This window comes from Hemitrygon akajei, chromosome 2 (genome assembly GCF_048418815.1).
Source record: "Hemitrygon akajei chromosome 2, sHemAka1.3, whole genome shotgun sequence".
NCBI lineage: Eukaryota > Metazoa > Chordata > Chondrichthyes > Myliobatiformes > Dasyatidae > Hemitrygon > Hemitrygon akajei.
The window spans coordinates 109,158,582-109,180,299 of NC_133125.1; the positions used below are offsets into that span (position 1 = coordinate 109,158,582).

Genomic DNA, 21,718 nt, shown 5'->3' on the forward strand with positions numbered 1-21,718 from the left:
GATCTTTCATTTGCCTACCTTTAAAATTTATACTTACAGGTGTGCTTAGGTGATTAAGTAGTCTGAGAGAACTTACTCAAGTGATTTGTGTCCTGAGAACATGAATTAAATAATGTATTCCATCCCGGAGATAGTTTTATCTGAACAACATTGTATTGTAAGACGTGGGAAGCAAGAGAGAACATTGCTGGGCCTTGCAGAGCTGTTTAAATCTTTGTTAGTCATGGATAAGGTACCTGAAGATTGTTGTTGTTGTTGAGTGCCATCAAGACATCATTGACTCATGGCGACCGTTTGGATAGTGCAATCATCCACAGGGTTTTCGTGGCAAGATGTGGAAGTAGATTGCCAGGCCTTTCTTCCGTGCAGATACTGCTGTTGTCCAGGTTGGGACCCGGCCGGATTCGAACTCAGGACCATCTGCTAGTGCTGATGCCAGTACACCACTGGCCTGCAGATTAGAGGATAGGTAATATGCCTTTAAGAAGGACTGCAAGGACAAATCTGGGAACAATGGACCAGTGAGCCGAACATCAGTGGTGGGTAAGTTACTGGAGGAGATTCTAAGAGAAAGGGTCCATCTACATTTGGAATGATCGATAAGGGATAGTCAGCATGGCTTTGTGCATGGAAAATTGTCTCACAAATTTAAGAGATTGATGAGGGTATGTAGGCATTGTCTACACGGATTTAAGCAAGGCTTCTTAAAAGATTCGACATATTGATTGTTCTAGAAGGTCATGTGGACTCAAAGATCAAACCCCAGCCAATTTTGTTCCTGGATGGGTACATGGAGCTCAGAAAAATAGAGGGCTGTGGGTAAGCCTAGGTAGTTCTAAGGTAAGGACATGTTCGGCACAGCTTTGTGGGCCGAAGGGCCTGTATTGTGCTGTAGGTTTTCTATGTTTCTAATTGCATTCAAAATTGGCTTGTTGGAAAAAGTCAGAGAGTGATAATGGATGGTTGTTTTCAGATTACAGGCCTGTGCCCAGTAGTGTGCCACAGGACTTGATGCTGTGTCCCCTGTTGTTTGTCATTCATGTTAACAATTTGGATGAGAAAGCTGGTTAGTAAGTTTACAGGTGTCACATGAGGGTGTTGTAGAGGCAGAGGTACACTTTCAACATTTGGACAGCTACCGTGGATAGGAAATGTTTAGCAGGCTATGGGCAAAAAAAACAGACAAGTGGAACTAGCTCAGGTAGGCAACTTGCTTGACATGGACAAATTTGATTGAAGGGACCTAGATAACTCCGGAACTCTATTTCTCTACTGTATACTTTGCAACACAGCACATAATGAATGAACACATCAGGAAAGTCACTTGGTGTTTCCACAAAAGTGGTCATACTTGCTGGGCTCATGTTGCCATTTGTATATATTTACATAGAACAATTTCCAGAGTGAATCGTACTGATATCTATCAGACATTCTGAAATAAGTTTTGCTCTATTATTTTTGTATGATTTGTACTTCTAAATCCAGGCAGAATTGAAACACTGAATTCTGCTGGAAGCAGCTGAATTGCTCCCCTAGTTTTGACGTAATCATAATCATAGTTATTTTCTCTGCCACAATTTTCAACCACTTCATGAACAAGTTTGCATTGCAAGTTAAATTTACATATTCTTAGCTTTGTGCTTTTGGTTCCTCCTGTTTTGTTAAGAGCCTTCTGAAAGCTTAATAAGCAAATGTCATTGACCGTCTGCTCATTCAGTAAGTACACAGAGAGTACATATCAGACAATACATCAGTGCAGGTCCAACCACGTGGAAAAGCTGGATGCATGAAGCAACCAATTGAATTGCTCTTCATTTACACATTTCTCCCACCTGAACACCATGGCTTCAGTGTGCACTGTTCACAAGTGCAATGCAGACACTCCTCTAGGCAAGTCCAGCTGCTTTCAGATGTTATTACCAGGAATGACAAAGGCATAAGCTTGGGAACACCACTGCCTGCAGGTTTCCTTCCAAGCCACAAGATCTGAACGTAACCATCATCACAAGATCTAAGTCATGGAACTCCTGACCCAACAATACTGTGAGAGCCCAACACTATTGTGAGAGAGCCCTCATCAAATGACTGTGGTTGCACAATAAAGTGATTTAGAGTTGACTAATAATTACAAGATTCAGCTTCATCTCCCCTTGAAACCAAATGATCAGTCAAATCTAGTCAGCCTCATGAATTGCCGTGAGGACATAAAGTGTTGGATGGCACAAAACTTCCTACAGCTGAATGAAGACGTCTAAAGTTACCCTATTTGACCCCCCTGACTCCATCAAAGTGATTACCAACAAGTCTTGGTAACCTGTCCACCCTTGTCAAACCTCATGTTAAAAACCTTGGTGTGAGATTTGATTCCGCCTTTTAAGTTTGACAAGCAAGTTAATGCAGTAGTAAAAGCCAGTTTTTCCAGCTTCATACAATTGCCAAGATCAAGCCGTTTCTCCCTTTCAAAGATCTCGAGAAAGTCATCCACACCCTTGTATCCTCCTGCTTGGACTACGCCAACTCCCTGTATACTGGGATTAGTCAGTCATCCCTGTCCCGCCTGCAACTGGTCCAGAACACTACAGCCAGGGTCCTGACAGGTGCCAGGAAGAGGGACCATGTTACTCCTATCCTGGCCTCTCTCCACTGGCTACCAGTACAGTTTAGGATTGATTTTAGGGTTCTCCTGATTGTTTATAAAGCCCTAAATGGACTGGCCCCCTCCCGATTATATCACAGACCTTCTAACCCCTTATTCTACTTCCAGGCCCCTCAGGTCAGCTGACTTGGGGCTCCCGGCTGTCCCGCGATCTAAATTTAAGTTCAGGGGTGACCGTGCCTTTGCTGGTGCAGCCCCTAGACTGTGGAACAGCATTCCCCTCCCTATCAGATCTGCCCCCTCCATTGAATCTTTTAAGTCCAGGCTCAAAACTTACCTTTATTCACTAGCGTTTGAATCTTCCTGATGTGGCTGATTTTTGGCTTGTGCCTAGGCTCATGTGTTGTTTATTTTGTGCCTATAAGCTGAGTGCCTTGTTGTTTATATGTGTGTTTCTTGTATTTGTGATTTTAGCTACCTGTTATGGTTTGTACAGCACTTTGGTGAAAATGGGTTGTTTTTAAATGTGCTTTATAAATAAATTTGACTTGACTGTACCTGCAGCACCCACATTCTGTATATGGGATGTAGTTTACAAAGTCATTTGCAGATGCTGAGAGCTTAACTACACTAATTTTGTTCTGCAAAAATGTAATCACCCCTCATCCTTCTGAATACGGGCCCAGAGCCGTCGAATGCTCTTCATGTGACAAACCATTCATTCCTGGAATCATTTTCATGCACCTCCTTTGAATCCTCTCCAGTTTCAGCACATCCTTCCTAAGATAAGGGGCTTAAACCTGCTCACAATACTCCAAGTGAGACCTCACCAGTGCTTTAGAAAGTTTCAACATTACATCCTTGCTTTGATATTCTAGTCCACTTGAAATGAATGCTAACATTGCATTTGTCTTCCTCACCACAGACTCAACCTGCAAATTAACCTTTAGGAAATCCTGCACAGGGGCTCCCAAGTCGCTTTCCATCTCAGTTTTTTAAAAATATTTTCTCTCCATTTAGAAAATAGTCAACCCTTTCATTTCCTCTACCAAAGTGCATGACCACACACTTCCCAAGACTCTATGCCATCTGCCGTTGCTTTGCCCATTCTCCTAATTCTTCTGTAGCCTCTCTACTTTCTCAAAACTATCTGCCCCTCCAGCTATATCCATATTGTCTACAAACTTTGCAACAAAGCCATCAATTCCATCATCCAAGTCATTGACTTAAAAAGTAAAAAGAAGCGGTCCCAACACGGAGCACAGTAGAACATTACTAGTCCCCTGTAGCTAAGCAGAAAAGGCTCCCTTTATTCCAACTCTTTGCCTCCTGCCAATCAGCCACTGCTTTATCTATGATAGAATCTTCCCTGTAATATCATGGGTTCTTAACTTGTTTAGCAGCCTCATATGTGGCACCTTTTCAAAGGTCTTCTGAAAATCCAAGTACACAACATCAACCAATTCTCCTTTGTCTATCTTGCTTGTTATTTCTTCAAAGAATTACAACAGACTTGTAAGGCAAGAATTTCCCTTGAAGAAACCATGCTGACTACGGCCTATTTTATTGTACCCTGAGACCTCATCCTTAATAATCAGCTCCAACATCTTTCCATCCACTGAGATCAGACTAACTGGCCTATAGTTTCCTGTCTTCTGCCTCCCTCCTTTCTAGAAGAGTGGAGTGACATTTACAATTTTCTAGTCTTCCAGAATCATTCCAGATCTAGTGATTCTTGAAAGATCATTACTAATGCTTCCATAATCTCTTCAGCCACCACATTCAGACCTCTGGGGTGTACACCATCCGGTCCAGGTGACTTATCTACCTTCAGACCTTTCAGTTTCCCAAGAACCTCTCTAGTTATAGTAACATCACGCACTTCATGCCCCCTGACACCTGGAACTTCCACCATACTGATAGTGCCTTCCACAGTGAAGACTGATGCAAAATACTTATTCAGTCTGTCTCCCATTACTACTTCTCCAGCATAGTTTTCCCACGGTCCAATATCAACTCTCACCTCTCTTGTACACTTTTATCTGTCTGAAGAAACTTTTGGTATCCTCTTTAATGTTATTGGCTAGCTTACTTTGTATTCCATCTTTACCTTCTTAATGACTATTTTAGTTGCCTTCTGTTGGTTTTTTGAAAGCACCCCAATCCTCTCATTTCCCACTTATTTTTTTGCTCTGTTGTATGCTCTCTCTTTGGTTTTTATGGTGGCTTTGACTCCTCTTGTTAGCCACAGATGTGTCATCTTTCTTTTAGATACTTCTTCCTCTTTGGGATGTATATATCCTGTGCCTTCCGAATTGCTTCCAGAAATTCCAGCCATAGCTGCTGTGCGATCACGTAGGGTGGTAGGCATTCTTGATGGTGCTGGAGTGTGTTGTTTCCTATGGTACTACCAGTGATTTGTTGATTATTATTATGTAGTGACTTTTTCAAGTTGGCCTGGTTAAAATGCCCCAGAATGGTGGTGAATGCATCAGGACGAGTTGTTCCCTGCATGTTGATCCTGTTGCTCAGATCGTGTAGAGCCTGTTTGGTATTGGCCTGAGGTAGAATGTACACTGCTACCAAAATGACAGCTGAAACCTCCTGCGGCACTGTAACTATTTCTAACTAGCTTTCATCCTTGTATGTGCTTTATTGCTTGTTAGTTGTTTTAACTTGTTTTAATGTGACACATAGTGCTGTAATTTGATCCAGTAAATATATGGTGAGTCCATTATCGTTTTGCAGTAGTGCCAGTGGAATAGGTGTGGTTGAACTTGTTTGACTGTTAATTTTTAAACAAACATATCGTTTTTATTGTTGAGATTATCTATTATCAGGGTGTGATGCTGAAGAACAACTTTATGGGTGGTACACTTGAGCTTAAAATACTGTGGAGCCTATATTTATTTATTATAAATACTATTGTACAGTTATCTGTGTTATGTTATCAGTAACTTTGACAAAATAAACTTCAGTTAAGGAAGGTTTGAAGCTTTGCTAAATACTGTTAACTTTCGCAGCTTACTCAAGTGAGTCTGAATAGTCATAATTTTAAAATGACAATGATTTGCAACATGTGCAATTGATAATAAAGTATAAGATTTCAAAAACTTTCAAACATATAGCACAGATATTTCTGAACATTACACCTGATGAGTTTGGTTGTTTAGTTGATCTTCAGAGATTAACATTTTGTTTTTATCATGCACATTTTGCAAAAGTAATTTGTGTTTAAGATTATTGTAATATTTATTTAAAACAGTTTGGTCATTTAACAGTCTGCTTAGTTTTGAAGTTAGGCTTCCAAAACTTGTCTACATCACATTAGAGCATTAGTTGCTATGTTCAATAGGTCATTTTTACTTTCGATGGTAGGTGCATTGGATTCCGGTTAATTGGTCCACCGGTTAATCAGGGCAGTCACTTATTTGGAAAAAAACTAATCAAGAAAATAATTGAGATTCCCTTCATTTATTTGGGAGACTATTGCTGAACAGTTTCTAACTAGCATGTGAATCAGTCATGTGAACTTGTGTGTCCCGTTACACACTACACCGTACATTTTTTAAATAGTATCATTTGTGTAAGTTGTGTTTGAAGAGCAGTGATTTTTGTCACTGATAGTTGGTGAGAAATAAGCAGCAATACAGTTCAGAATTGTTTTGCTCGCTGAAGTTTCAAGCTTTCAGGCTTTGAGATGCCAGAATCAGTTGGAAGTAAAAATGAAAGGATTTCACTGTTTCAACAAGTTAGAAATTTGAAGGTGTTGCCGATCATCTTGAATGTTACAATGAAAATGAAGATTTGGAGGATGCAGTTGTTGAAAGTATTGTATGAAGTCAGTTCATTTTCTGCACTCAGTGTCTGCGTTAATTTTGTTCATTTACAGTCAGTCAAAAGAACATGGGAGCAGGTTGTTTTTCCCTCATAGCCAACAATGACAGTGAAACCTGTGCCGGGGAGTTTTTAAAATGAAAAAAGCCATTGCACTGGGAGAGCTCCACTCTCTTAACGTCAGAAATCCAGATCCAGTATCATGAGTAGTTATCACAAACTGGGGTGACTTCCGTGCCTTGTCCTGCACTTCGCTCTCCACAAAGCATTGCAGAACTGCCTTCGGGGCCGATGGAATTCACTGTTGATCTCATCTGTTCAGTCTGCCAGAGCTGACTTCACATTCTAGGATAAGCATATTGAAATTTCACTGGGGTATGAGCCCTTCGGGCTACCCTCACATGGTTTACCCCACCTGTCAAAGCAGTGTGCTGGGGTGTAGCACTATCTCATGCAAACAGCTACTTGGAGCCACAGGTGAGAGCAGAATGTCCGGTAGCAGCCAAAAGTAAGTGAGCTGCCCCAGAATAGACACTTCACCAGGGACACTACCCTTCCCTGGAGACCATATACATAATTATTAGGAACTAATACGCAGTTTTATAGTACTGTAGCATCATTGGTAGTGTCCTAATTTGTTCTGTATTTCATTTAAATGCATAATTTGTTACTCAATTAAATGGTATTTTATCTTTTTTTCACTTCTTCTTTAAATAGTTTGTGGCCTAAGGTAGAAAGAGATGAGTTATTAACTTCAAACTTTCTGCATAATCACTCAGAGTTGCACTGCACGTGCATGTAACGAGAGCTGTATAACTCATCTCCTTCTACCTTAGGCCACGAACTTATCAATAACCCCTGCCGTGGACCACTTTTACAAAGAAGGGATCTGTATGCTCCATGACTGCTGGACTAAGTGTGTACATGTAGGAGGGGACTATGTTGAAAAATAAATGTGCTAGGTTTTCTAAAATTGACTCCTTCTACCTTAGGCCATGAACTTATTAATCACTCCTCGTATATTAGAAGAAACATAAAATATTCCATTATTTTCATTGACTGATAAACAGTTTAGTCTGTTCTTCCCCAGGATAATCCTGGAATAATCAGTCTTCCCTTCTGTTGTGCTCCTTACCAGAATTGATCCATTAACTGTTATATTTACCGTGACTGTAATAATGCAAAACGGAATGGACTGCTTCACAGTAATAAAGGCAGTCTTGATGTGGGTTATAATGTATTTCTCCAAAGAAATTCTGAATAGACCCTCAAATTATGTATATCATTCTGTTACTTTTGACAATAATTGCATATTGTTAACTGCTAAGCGCACAACTGGGATAATTTCCAAATTAAGTAAATGGTAATCAGATTTAAACAGGTGTGGTAGAGTTACTATGCACGTGATAACTAAAAATTGATAATATAGAGCAGTGTAAGTGAGCACCTGTAAGCCACAAGTCCATATTATTACAGCTTAATGTTTTCACAGACCTAGTAAATCTAATTGACAATCAATCCCAACAAATGATTCTTAATTGCTGTACAGTGCAAACGCTTTTTATTGCAGAACAAAACTATATTCACTGAAGTAGCAAACCATTGTAGAAATAAAACAAATTTAATGAATCATTATTTAAATTAGATAAAGCAATGTTTATCCATTAAATAGTACCAATTGTGCTATGCAGAGCATTTCAGTTTTGTACTTTTGTGACATGGTGATTAATTGCTTTTAAGTTGATTTTGATTATGATTTATAGAACTTAATGAATGCTACATGTATATTTGATTAACTACTGTTAATTTGCAAAGTCATTCCAAATCCATTTTGTCTTTTTTGACCAGAGATAAATTACTTTTTTCCCCATTTACTTCTCTCTCTTTGTCTGCCTCCGTCTATCATTCACTTGCCGCCGTCTCCCAACTCCATCTTACTCCCCTCTTGTATATGACTCTATCTTATACCCTCCTCAGTCCACCAATTACTTCTGACTCATTTCTCACCACTTTCCTTCACTTTAATCTTGCCTTCTCAGGTCTCCACTCTCCATCCTGATGCAGGATTTCAACCTGAGGTGTCGATGTCAATTCCTTTCCTCCCACAGATGCTGCTCGACACGCCTAGTTCTTCCAACAGATTGTCTATTTCGACTTCTGTGTTCTTAACTGCAGCACGATGGGGTGAAATATAAGCATACTGCTTGTAAGCTTTTGAAAAAAGCTAGAAGTTGAGAACTATTTGTAAAAAATACATTTCAGAAATTATGTGGATAATTTGCCACTACTAGAATATAAAAGCAAGGGATGTAGTGCCGAGACTTTATAAGGCATCGGTCAGACCACATATTGTGGCCTGACACATATATGGAGTATTGTGAGCAATTTTGGGCCCCTGATCTAAGGGAAGATGTGCTAGCATTGGGTAGGGTCCAGAGGAAGTTTTACGAGAATGATCCCAGGGATGAAAGGGTTATGAAGGGTGTTTGGTGGTCTGCTCGCTGGAGTTTAGCAAAATGTGGGACGATCTCATTGAAACCTACCAAATATTAAAAGGCCAAGAGAGAGTTCAAAGTAAATTTATTGTCAAAATAAATACACAGTATGTCAGCACATACGACCCTGAGATTTATTTTCTTTTGGCCATTCACAGTAGGTACAAAGAAATACAATAGAATCAATGAGAAATTACGCATAAATGAAGATGGATAAACAACCAAGTGCAAAAGAAGCCAAATTGTGCAAGCACAATAAATAATTAATACTGAGAGCACGAGTTTCAGTGTCCTTGAAAGTGAGTACATAGGTGTGGAATCAGTTCAGTATTGCTGTGCGTGAAGCCTTCCGCATTGATTTAAGAGCCTGGTGGTTGAAGGGTCATACCGGTTCCTGAATCTGGTGGTGTGGGACCCAAGGCTCCTTTTCCCTCTTCATGATTGCATCAGCAAGAAGACAGCATGGTCTGGTTGGTGGGAGTCTTTGATGATGGATGCTGCTTTCTGGTGACAGTGCTCTTTCCTGTGATGGACTGGGCTGTATCCATTACTTTTTGCCGGCTTTTCCGTTCAGAGGTATTGGTGTTTCCATATCAGCCCTGATGTAACAAGTCAGGATATTCTCCACTGTGGATCTGTAGAAGTTTGTCAGAGTTTTAGATGGCATGCCATGTCGCCTTTGTGATGGCACTTATGTGCTGCTATCAGGATGGTTCCTGTGAAATGATAATGTCAACAAATTGAAAGCTGCTGACCCCTCTCTGCTCCTGATTAGGACTTGGCTTATGGGCCTTCAGTTTCCTCCTCAGCTCGTTAATCAAGTTGTCAATAATCAGCTTGCTGTGGCCCCATTCATCCAGGTTTTCAGTCTCCCTCCGAAATGCCGATTCGGGGCGGCCTTTGATTCTGCTGATAATAGCGGTGTTGTCAGTAAACTTGAATATGGCATTGGAGCTGTGCTTCGCCACACGGTCATAGGTGTAAAGCAAGTACAGCGGGGCCTAAGCACGCGGCCTTGTGCTGTAGCTATGGTGATGGTGATTGTGGAGGAGATATGGAGAGGATGTCTCCAATAATGGGAGAGTCTAGGACCAGAGGGCTCAGCCTCAGAATAAAAGAATGTCCCTTTAGAACAGGGGTTCCCAAACTGGGGTACTTGGACCTCTCGCTTAATGGTGTCAGTCCATGGCATAAAAAAGTTGGGAGCCCCTGCTTTATAGCAAAGATGAGGAGGAATTTCTGTAACCAGAGGGTGGAGAATCTGTGGAATTCATTGCCACAGTCAATTGTGAGCGCCAAAGCATTGATATACGAGAGGTGACTGATAAGTTTGTGGCCCAAGGTAGAAGGAGTCAGTTTTAGAAAACCTAGCACCTTTAGTTTTCAACATAGTCCCCTCCTACATTTACACACTTAGTCCAGTGGTTGTGGAGCATACGGATCTTGGACCTCCAGAAAGTGTCTGCAGCAGGGGTGATTGATAAGTTCATGGTCTAATGCAGAAGGAGATGAGTTATTAACTTCAAACTTTCTGCATCATCACTCAAAGGTTGACCTGAATGTGTATGTAATGAGAGCTGTAGAACTCATCTCCTTCTACCCCCACACTCCACCCCCACTTGGAAGATTAGGTCAGAACCTGGTTCACCTCATGCCTTTATATCAGCCCAAAGTACAGCAACAGCTAGCTTACCACCATGACAGGAAAGAAATGGTCTCCAGAAGCCATTGACACATTTAAGGACTGCTTTGAGGTTACTGACTAGAATGTGCTTTGTGAACCATATGGGGAGGATATTAACGGACTTACTGATTGCATCACTGGTTACATCAACTTCTGTGTGGACACTGTAATACCATCAAGGACAGTTCACTGCTTCTCTCACAAAAAAACCATGGGTCACCACAAAAAAGAGCCTTCAAATCAGGAGATGAGGAGGAACTGAAGTGTGCAGATGAAGAAGATCAAGGTGGCTAAAGAGGAATACAGTAGAGAGCTGGAGAGCAAGCTTGGGTTGAGTAGCACACGGGAGATGTGGAGAGGCATGAAGAATATCACTGGCTTCAATCAGCCTAGCTGTAGAGTCTAGGAATGCAGTTCTGATTGGGCTAATGAGTTAAACCAATTCTTCAATAGGTTTGACAATTGCCCTCCTGTTAATACCCCCCCATCACACCAGTCCAGATGCCGAAGCACCCAATGCTCCCTCCGCACCAATGCCTCCCCCTTCTGTTCAACACATGGATGAACAACACAGATTACCACTGTCTACATCTGCTTCTTGCCCTGCACCTACCATCCACGCCTCCACATACCAACTATAGTCCTGATCTTCACCTCCCCTAGCCCCCACCTTCCACCAACTCCCCAGTCATCATGGAGTCACCTTCACCACTGAGCAGGCAAGAAAGTCTCTGGGGAAAGTCAGGCACGGCAAAGCATTGGGACCGGATAATGTGAACCCCAAGCTCCTGAAGGAGTGTGCTGAGCAGCTGTGTGGAGTTCTCCAGAGCATTTTCAGTCTGAGTCTCTGCCTGGAAAGGGTCCCGACTGTGGAAAATATCACATGTGGTCCCAGTACCCCAGAAGGGACGACCAAAAGTTTTGAATGAGACTTTTCAAGAGAGGCTGGTCCTGGCTCACCTCTGACCTCTGGTCAGATCAACCCTCAATCCCCTGCATTTTGCCTACCAGGAGCACAGTGGAGTCGACAATGCTGTCATCTACCTGCTGAACAGAGCCTACTCCCTTTTCAATAAGCAGGGCAGCACTGTGAGGATCGTGTTTTTCTGATATCTCAAGTGCCTTCAATACCATACAGCCCTCATTTCTGGGGAAAAAACTCTGTTCAATGCAGGTTGGCACTTCCATTGTATCCTGGATAATGGACTACCTGACTAGCAGACCACAGTTTGTGCATCTCAGAGCTGTGAGTCAGACATGGCGATAAGCAGCAGTGGGGCCTCACTGGGGACTGTGTTGACTCCCTTCCTGTTTACCCTGTATACCTCGGACTTCAGATACAACCCTGAGTCATGTCATCTGCAGAAATTCTCTGATGACTCAGCAACAGTTGAGTGTATAAAGGGAGGATGGAAAGATGAATACAGGGCCCTGGTGGAAGACTGTGTCAAATAGTGCAAGCTGAATCATCTGCAGCTCAGTAAGACAAAGGAGACGGTGATGGACTTCAGGAAGACTAAGTCTGCACTGCTCCCTGTTTCTGTTAATAGTGAGAATGAGGATGTGGTGAGGACCTACAAGTACCTGGGGTATACCTGGGTGACAGACTTGAGTGGAGCTCCAACAAAGAGGCTGTGTACAAGAAGGGCCAGAATCACCTCCACTTCCTGAGGGGACTGAGGTCCTTTGGAGTATGCAGGCCTCTCCTTCACATGTTCTCCCAGTCTGTGGTTACCAGTACAATCTTTTATGTGGTGGTGAGCTGGGGCAATGGCATCAACATAGGTGATGTCAGCAGGCTCAGCAGACTGATTAGAAAGGCTGGTTCTGTTATAGGAGTCAAACTGGACACACTGGGGGCTGTGGTAGAACAAAGGACCTGGCCATTCTGCACAATGTTTCTCTCCCCCTGCATGCCACCTTGGCTGAACAGAGGATCACTTTTAGTAATAGGCTAAGACAACTGCGCTGCTCCAAAGAGTGCTATATGAGGTCATTCTTACCCTCGACCATTAGGCTCTATAATGAATCAACCTGTAGACAGGGAATTGATGACCCCTCCTGTTAGACTCTTCAAGGTAACTTTTTTTTTATTCTTTCTGCTTCTCTTCTAATATTTGTACAGTATATCTGTGCACTTGTAATGCTACTGTGACACTGTAATTTCCTTTGGGATCAATAAAGTATCTATCTATCTCTATCTAATAATCTGAGGACCTATCCATCTTAATGGCTGCAATGGTCCAACAGTTTCTTTATCTCAAAAGTCCCTGACATATTAGTACGTAGCACCACTAATGTGGACAAAGACACATTAGAATCAGCACTGTGGCACTTGGCACACAGAATAATAAACTAAATGTGATCTGATAAAGAGTTCCATGAAGAATTCACAGCTACTACATCTTGGCTGCACTGATCACTAGATTCTGCTTGAGAGTGACTTTAGGACTGCTACAGAAAAGATTATAACTGAGGCAAAATAACACATATGGGCAGTCTGCTAGGTGTGTGGATATTTCTACAGATGGCTCCTCTGCCATCAGTGGGTTCACAGTGTTATGATTAAGTGGTCAGTTCAGATCCAATTTTCACAAAAACTGAAGAGCAAAGGGAACACGATTGACACAGATTATATTATTCTTACCATTCTGAGACTGACAGAATAGCTGATATGTTCCTAGTCTTATAATGGTTGCTTAGGTGAAGAGTGTAGGTTGCCACCATGGCTGCCAGTAGTGGAAGTAATATACCCTGCAAGACCTGATTATCTTTAATGACACTGAGAAAATGTCAGCTTCCCTGAGATGGAAAATGGGCAGAAATGTCTGAGCCGATTTCCTGAGGATGAATTTTACCTGTAAGTTGCCAAGAGTATGGTGGTGTACCCCAAGTGAAACTTCGTTTAAGTTACAAAATGTAGTCTTAAGTTGAATTTTGAGGCTGTTCTTTCTACACACACACAGAACAGTACAGCACAAGTTCAGAGCTTTTGGCCCACTATTTCAGCACTGACCATGACGCCAATCTCAACTAATCCCATCTGCACAAATTCCTTATCCTGATATTCCCCGCCTGTTTAAATGCTTCTCAAATTGGTATCATATCTGTTTCTGCTACCTCTCCTGACAGTGTGTTCTAGGCACATACAACTCTCTGTGTAAAAAAAAAAAACTTGCCTCTTTTATCTTCTTATCCCCTTTCACCTTAAACCTACATCTTCTGGTAAATGACATATCCATCCAGAGAAAAGGACTCTGACGATCTATCCTATTTATCCCTTTCATAATTTAATGTACTTCCACCAGAGAGCCCCTCAGCTTCTATGCTCCAACAAAAGCAATCTAAGTTTGTCCAACCTCCTTAAGACTAATACTCTCCAGTCTAGGGAACATCCTGGTGAATAACTTCTGCATGTTCTGTACATCGACTAAGCAAACTCCAAATGTGGGTGAAACAAGATTTAATGCAGCTGTAGCATGACTTGCTGTCTTTCATTCTCAGTGCCCCTTCTCATTTGCTGTACATTACCCAATAAGTTTTGGATATTGTAAAGCATTTAGCCAGATGATGACACATTTGTAAACCTGGTTAAGTATTTTATGAGCTGAAAGAAGCTGAATCATATAACTGAAATAGTATTGTAAGTTTTATTTAAAAATTTTTGCAGTGACTTATTTTCAATTTCTTCAGGTCGGATCCTGAACCGTTTCTCCAAAGATGTCGGCCACCTTGATGACTTGTTGCCCTATACTTTCATGGACTTTTTTCAGGTGATTCAGTAAATTGGAGTTGATGAATTGTACATTGTGTGATTATTTATGGGACGCTGCGTGCTCTTTAATGCTGAAATACTGTGATCATAAAACAATTACTTCCTAATCAATAGCTTCTAACAAAGCTAAACAGTGATTCAGTTGAAGTGTCTGCATTTCAGAGGAGAACTTGGTTGTATTTTTATGGAACAAAACTAGAAATTTAGTGTCAGAAATAGTTGATGTATGGAAGTGGCTTTAGACCTTTGGTGTCATGTCTTATCCATGGTACCTACATACTCAGTAGCTCATTGATCATTTGTTTTCTAATCATTCGGAGCGTATCTCGATGAGTATAATGAAGTATGGCTACGGTAGGGCAGCAGTCGACTATGACAAAGTGATTATTAGCTGAGTCAAGTCAGCAATACATAATAAAAGAAGAATAAAAGTTTGTTGGTGCTAAGAAATATAGCCCTTCAGTGGGGGTAAAGAGGATTGTGTTCTCTAATTAGAATGCATACTGATAGTAATGTTAAACTGAATCTCATAATACTTCATAATAATATTTTACTAAAATTGATCTTTTTTTATATAACCAGTGGTTTAATTTCATAGCTTATATCAAGCAAAATCCTAAATTGGCAAAGCAAATTTTGAAGTATTAGACTGGGAATTGCCAAGATTGATTGGGAGAGGCTGTTTGCAGGTAAAGGAATGTCTGTCGAGTGGGAGGTTTTCAAAAGTGAAATAGGGAGAGTTCAGAGACGTTCCTGGTAGAGTGAAGGACAGGGCTGGCAGGGTTACAGAATCCTGGTCAACACGGGATATTATTCATGAAAATTAGAGGTGTATGTCAGATCAAGAGATTCCCTTGAGGAAGAGTAGTGCTGCAGGGGTAAATTTAAGAGGAAAATCCAGAAAGCAAAAAGGGATCATGAAATAGCTTTGGCATATATGGTAAAGGAGAATCCTAAAAGATTCCACAAGAATTATTAAGAGAAAAATGTAACTAGGGAAAGAATAGGTCCTCTTACAGTTCAATGTAATCATTCTATGCAAGGAGCCACAGGAGACTAGTGAGGTCTGAAATAAGTATCTCTCATCTGTATTTACTCTGCAGAAGGGCAGGGAAGTTAAACCATTAAGGAAAATGAATAGTGATGTATTGGAACATATCCACATTACATACAATAGAGGTGGTGTTGGCATATTAATTATTATTGAGGAACAGCACAGAACAGGCCCATCGCCCAGCAACCCACCTATTTAACACCAGCCTAATCACAGAACAATTTACAATGACCAATTCACCTACTAACCGGTACATCTTTGGACTGTGGGAGGAAACCAGAGCACCCAGAGAAAAGCCATGAGACATGCATTCCATGGAGAGAACGTACAGGCTCCTCAAAGATGATGTCAGAATAGAACCCCAAACTCCGATGCCCTGAGCCGTAGTAGTGTTGTCCTAACCACTATGTTAGCGTGACACCCAAGATGGATAAATCACTGGGACCTGATCAGGTGCATCTTAGGACATCATAGAAAGCTAGAGAAGAGATTGCAGGGGTCCTGCAGAGATATTTGCACTACCTTTAGCCATGGGTGAGGTACTAGAAGATTGGAGATCGGCTAATGTTCTACTTTATGCTAGGACAAGCTAAGGAGCTACATGGCAATGAGCCAAACATTAGTGATAGAAAAATTATGAGAGAGGATTCTGAGAGAATAGACCTTCTGGCATTTGGAAAGCCAAGGACTAAGGGATAATCAGAATCACTTTGCACATGGGAAATCATGTCTTACTATTTGGATAACACATACAAAATGCTGGTGGAACACAGCAGGCCAGGCAGCATCTGTAGGAAGAGGGACAGTGCTTCTTCCTATAGGTGCTGCCTGGCCTGCTGCATTCCACCAGCATTTTGTGTGTGTTGCTTGAATTTCCAGCATCTGCAGATTTTGTCGTGTTTACTTACTATTTGGATAATTTTTTTTGAAGAAATGATGAATAGGGTTGATGAGGGATAGGGCAGTAGATATTGACTAGATCTAGGTTCTTTGTTATCTAAGTAAATGAAAATATTGTCTACGTGGTTTGGAAGGTTAAGTATAACAGCAAAATAGGTGTGCTGGACATAGAAAAAGGTTATCAAAGTTTACATCAGGATCTAGGTTGTAAAAAAAAGGACAGGTTATATCTGAACCCAAGGAGGACCAATATCCTTTCGGGCAGGTTTGCTAGAGCTGTTGGGCAGGATTTAAACTAACTTTGCAGGGGGATGGGAACCGGAATGATGGGACAATTGATAGACAAGTCAATGCAGTGTAGTGAGACTGTGAGGAAGGACAAGCAGATGATAGAGAGAAATTGCAGTCAGTGGGATAAGATGAAGTTGAACATGGTGGCAAAATAGGAAAAGGATGACGAATACAGGACTGAAGATGTGTATTTGAACGCACGCAGTATATGGAATAAGTTAGATGGATTTTGTAACGGAGTTAGAGATTGGTAGATTTGATCTTGTGGGCACAACTGAGTCGTGGCTGAAAGATGACAGTTGGGAGCTTACATCCAAGGATACACCTTGTATCGAAAGGTGCTAGAGGAGGTAGTGAAATGACATAGGATCAGAAGATGCAGAATCTTTATGGGTAGAGTTAAGAAACTACAAGGGTAAAAAGACACTGATGGGACTTGTATGGAGGTACCTGAACAGTAGCCATGTTGTGGGATAAAAAATTTCAGTGGGAGATAAAATACATGTAATTATGGCAATGTTACGAGGGATTTCAGTTGCAGGTAGATTGGGAATATCAGCTTGGTGCTGGATCCCAAGTCAGTGAATGTGTAAAATGCCTACACAAGGTGGCTTTTTAGAGCACCCTCTGGTTGAGCATATTAGGGAAAGGCAATTATGGATTGTGTGTAATGTAATGAACCAGATTTGATTATGGTGCTTAAAATAAAGGAACCCTTTGAGGGACAGTGTTCATAATATGATAGAACACACTCTGCAATTGCTGAGGGAGAATCTAAAGTCAAATGTATCAGTATTACAGTAGAGTAAAGGGAACTACAAAGGCACGAGAGAGGTGCTGGCCAAAGTTGATTGGAATGGGACACTGGCAGGGATGGCAGCAGAGCAGTAATGGCTGGAGTGTCTGGGGGCAATTTGAAAGATGTGGAATAGATACATCCCAAAGAATAAGAGGTATTCCTAAGGAAGAATGAGGCAGCCACGTCTGACAAAGAAGTCAAAGACAGCATAAAGCAAAAGAGAAGGCAGATAATATAGCAAAAAATAGGGGGATGTTAGAGAATTGGGAAACTTTAAAAAACAACAGAAGGCAACTTTTAAAAAAAACGTAAGAGGAGTAAAGATGAACCATGAAGGAAAGTTAACCAAAAACATCAAAGGGGATGCCAAAGTATTTTCAGATACATAAAGAGTAAAAGAGAGGTGAAAGTTGATATTGAACTGCTGGAAAACGATGCTGGAAAGGTAGTAATACAGAGCAAAGAAATGGCAGACCTGTGTGTCTGATATGCTCGCAACAAGTGGCTGTGGCAAAAGATTACAATATCAAACGACACTATGAGACGTCACGGAGAAAAATATGACAAGTACGCAGCATGACTCAGAACGCAAAAGGTAAACGAGCTTGAAGCAGCTCTGAAAAAAACAGCAATCAGTGTTCGTCAAAAGTCGAAAGACTCATGATGGAGCTGTCGAGGCCAGCTATATTGTTGCAAACAAAATAGCTGCTGCATTGGAGCCATACTCAGAGGGGGAGTTCATCAAAGCATGCTTGCTGACGGCGGCTGAGCTGGGGTGCCCTAAGAAGAGACAGGCATTTAGTAATACCAGCTTGTCAAGAAATACTGTGGCAGAGAGAATCGGGGACCTTGCAAGAGATTTGAGCAGTCAACTAAAAGACAAAGTGAAGTCATTTATTGCCTTCTCTATTGCAATTGCTGAGAGCACTGACATGACTGATGTAGCTCAATTGGGAATATTTATTCACGGTGTTGATGCATCTTTGACTGTCCCCGAGGAGTTTGTGGAGATGGTGCCCATGACAAACACCACAACGGCGAATGATGTTTTCTCCAGCGTCGTCGAAGCCTTGGACAGACTGGGGGTTGGCTGGAGTCATGCTGTCAGCGTGGCAACAGATGGCGCACCGTTCATGTTCGAGAAAAAGGCAGGTGTTGTTGTGAAACTCAGAGAGAAAGTTCAGACAGAGAATCCAGAGCAGGAATTCTGGAATTTTCATTGTATTATGCACCCAAGAGGCGTTATGTAGCAGGAGCCTGAAAATAGACAATGTCATAGATGTAGTAATCAAAATAGTTAATTTTGTTAGAGCCAAGAAACTCAACCATCGGCAATTTGACACCCTTTTGTCCAAAAGTAATATTGGAAACAGCCTACCCTACCACACTGAAGTCCGCTGGTTGAACAGAGGGGTTGAGCTCAAATGTTTTTCTCAATTACGTGCGGAAATTGGACTATTCATGAACGAGAAAGGGAAGTCGGCAGAGTTGGATGACTCAGACTGGCTTCATGATCTTGCATTTTTGGTGGATATAACAGAGCACTTAGATGTGCTTAATGTTAACATGCAAGGCTACAAACAACTTGTTACGGAATACTGCGACAGCATTCGTGCCTTTCAGGTTAGATTAGGCACGTGGGAGATGCAACTATCCCAGAGCAACCCAGCTCATTTCCCTTCTTTGCAGTCTGTGCGTGTTGCTCACGGGAATAATGACAACATGGACAGGTACGAGGACAAAATATCACAGCTGAAAAGTGAGTTTCAGAATTGTTTCCAAGTCTTCACTCAGCTCGAGAAGGAATTCTCACGATTTTGCTCGCCGTTTGCCGTCAATGCAGTATCAGATGTGCCGGAGGAACTTCAAATGGAACTAAGTGTAACTCAGCTTTGAAATATAAATTTGAGACTGTGGGTCTGGACTCATTCTATCAATACCTGGGACCGATGTACCCCAAGATGACAGACTTTGCCTCAAAGATCCTTTGCATGTTCGGGACAACATATCTCTGTGAGCAGGCGTTCTCCATAATGAACATTAACAAATCCAAACTGCACTCACAGCTGATGCACAGACATCTAAATGACATTATGAAAATCACAACTGCCCAGAAACTGGTCCCTGATGTTGACAGGCTGGTTAAAGCCAAGAGATGTCAGGTGTCTGGAAGCAGCAAGTGAAAAATGAGTGACACTGTTTGATGCATTGCGACATGTAAGCAAAATGCATTGTGAAATATTCAGTGTCATAATATTGTGGTTCATTCATTTTCTGACTATTCTATTATTGTAAATGTGATCACTTCAATAAAAATTAGAGGCTAACTGTGTTCATTGTCTGAGTTTGATTGCTGGAAGCAGGCTAATAAAAATAAGGTGCAGTTGCGTAGCCTACATTTACAATTTGTTTCGTTCGGTCTACATTTGTGTCTGCTAATGTTCGATTTCAAATGGTTTATTAATGGAAAGGGTGGGGCTCCAAAAACAATCTTAGCCAAAATATAATCATTTTTCTCTCTCTCTCTCATCACAACTTCCTTGTAGCCTATGACTGTAAGTTAATTCCAATCATAAAAATAATGCTTGCTGAGCAATCTTCTTGATAAGAAATGGAATTCGTAAAGTGAAACACTTTGTAGTTATAGCAGAGACTGGGATGCATGAGAGCAGGTTGAAAAAACGAAAGCAATGAAAGCTGTGGGAGCACATGTGCGTGTGTTCGCACGTGCACAACTGATCCGGCCCGCATGAAGTCGCAATCCAGCCCGTGACCTAAAATGTGTTTGACAGCCCTGTCTTAGACTGATCGCAGTGGAATAAAGGGAATTACAGAGGCATGAGAGAGCAGCTTGCCCAGGTGGATTGGAGGAGGATACCTGCGGGAATGAAGGCAGACTAGAGATACCTAAAGTTTCTAGGAATAGTTCACAAAGCACAGGATAGATATGTCCCACAGAGGAAGAAGTTCTCAAATGGCAGGGGTAGGCAACCATGGTTGACAAAGGAAGTTAAGGACTGCATAAAAACCAGAGAGAAGGTTTTTGGGAAAATGAAAGGTTTGAAGGTAGATAAGTCACCTGGACCAAATGGTGTACACCTCAGGGTTCTGAAAGAAGTGCTTAAAGAGTTTGTGGAGGCATTAGTAATGATCACTAGATCCTGGAATGGTTCCAGAAGACTTGAAAATTGCAAATGTCACTCCATTCTTCAAGAAGGAAGAGGGGAAGAAGAAAAGAAGCTATAGGCCAGTTAGTATGATCTCAGTGGTTGGAAAGATAATATGGTTTTCAGGTACTTGGAGGCACATAATAAAATAGGCTGTGGTCAGCATGGTTTCCTCAAGGTAAAATCTTGCCTGACAAATCTGTTGGAATTCTTTGAAAGAATAACAAACAGCAAACAAAGGAGAATCGGTTTGTGTTGTGTACTTGGATTTTCAGTAGACCATAAGATAATAACTCATCAGAATCAGAATCAGAATCCTTTATTATCATCAAGTATGAGGACAGATACAGGGAATTTGCTGCCGGTTTCCCTGAGCTCTCTCTGTACAGAATTAAAAGCAAACAAAAACAATGGTGCAAATAATCATAAACTATATACAATGAGGTCCACCTCATTGAATGTACAGGTAATTTTGCTCATAGGAGCAAAATTAAGCCATTTGGCCCATTGAGTCGGCTCCGCCATTCAATCATGGCTAATCCTTTTCTCCCCTCCTCAGCCACATTCCCCAGCCTTCCCCCCCCCCCCCCCCCCAAAATAACCTTTGGTGCCGTGTCCAATCAAGAGCCTATCCGGCTCTACCTTAAATACACACAATGACCTGGCCTCCACGGCTGCTTGCGGTAATAAATTCCACAAACTCATCACCCTCTGGATAAAGAAATTTCTCCATATCTCTGTTTTAAATGGACACCCCTCTATCCTGATGTTGTGCCCTTCTTGTCCTAGACTCCCCCACCATGGACAATATCATTTCCACATCTACTCTGTCTAGGTCTTTCAATATTAAAAAGGTTTCAATGAGATTGCCCCCCCCATCCTTCTAAATTCCAGTGAGCACAGACCCAGAGCCATCAAATATTCCTCGTATAATAACCCTTTAATTCCTGGAATCATCTTTGTGAACCTTCTCTGAACCCTCTCCAATGCCAACATGTACTTTGTTAGATGAGGACCAAAAGCTGTTTACAATACTCAAGGTGAGGTTTCACCACTATGTTATAAAGCCTCAGCATCACATCCCTGCTCTTGTATTCTAAACATATTGAAATGAATGCTA

The 21,718-nt window shown here is 41.5% G+C and overlaps 1 protein-coding gene across 3 annotated transcripts in view; it reads left to right on the forward strand.

Annotated features, from left to right (window-relative positions):
* Positions 1-21,718, forward strand: part of abcc4 (ATP binding cassette subfamily C member 4 (PEL blood group)) — a 274,021-nt gene that overhangs the window by 168,642 nt on the left and 83,661 nt on the right. For 2 of the 3 annotated variants that reach the window (XM_073027133.1, XM_073027141.1), the window contains one exon: positions 14,306-14,385. In XM_073027133.1, the coding sequence (XP_072883234.1) occupies positions 14,306-14,385 (80 nt within the window). The remainder of the gene's footprint in view (positions 1-14,305; positions 14,386-21,718) is intronic. The other variant, XM_073027152.1, reaches the window with a different exon arrangement.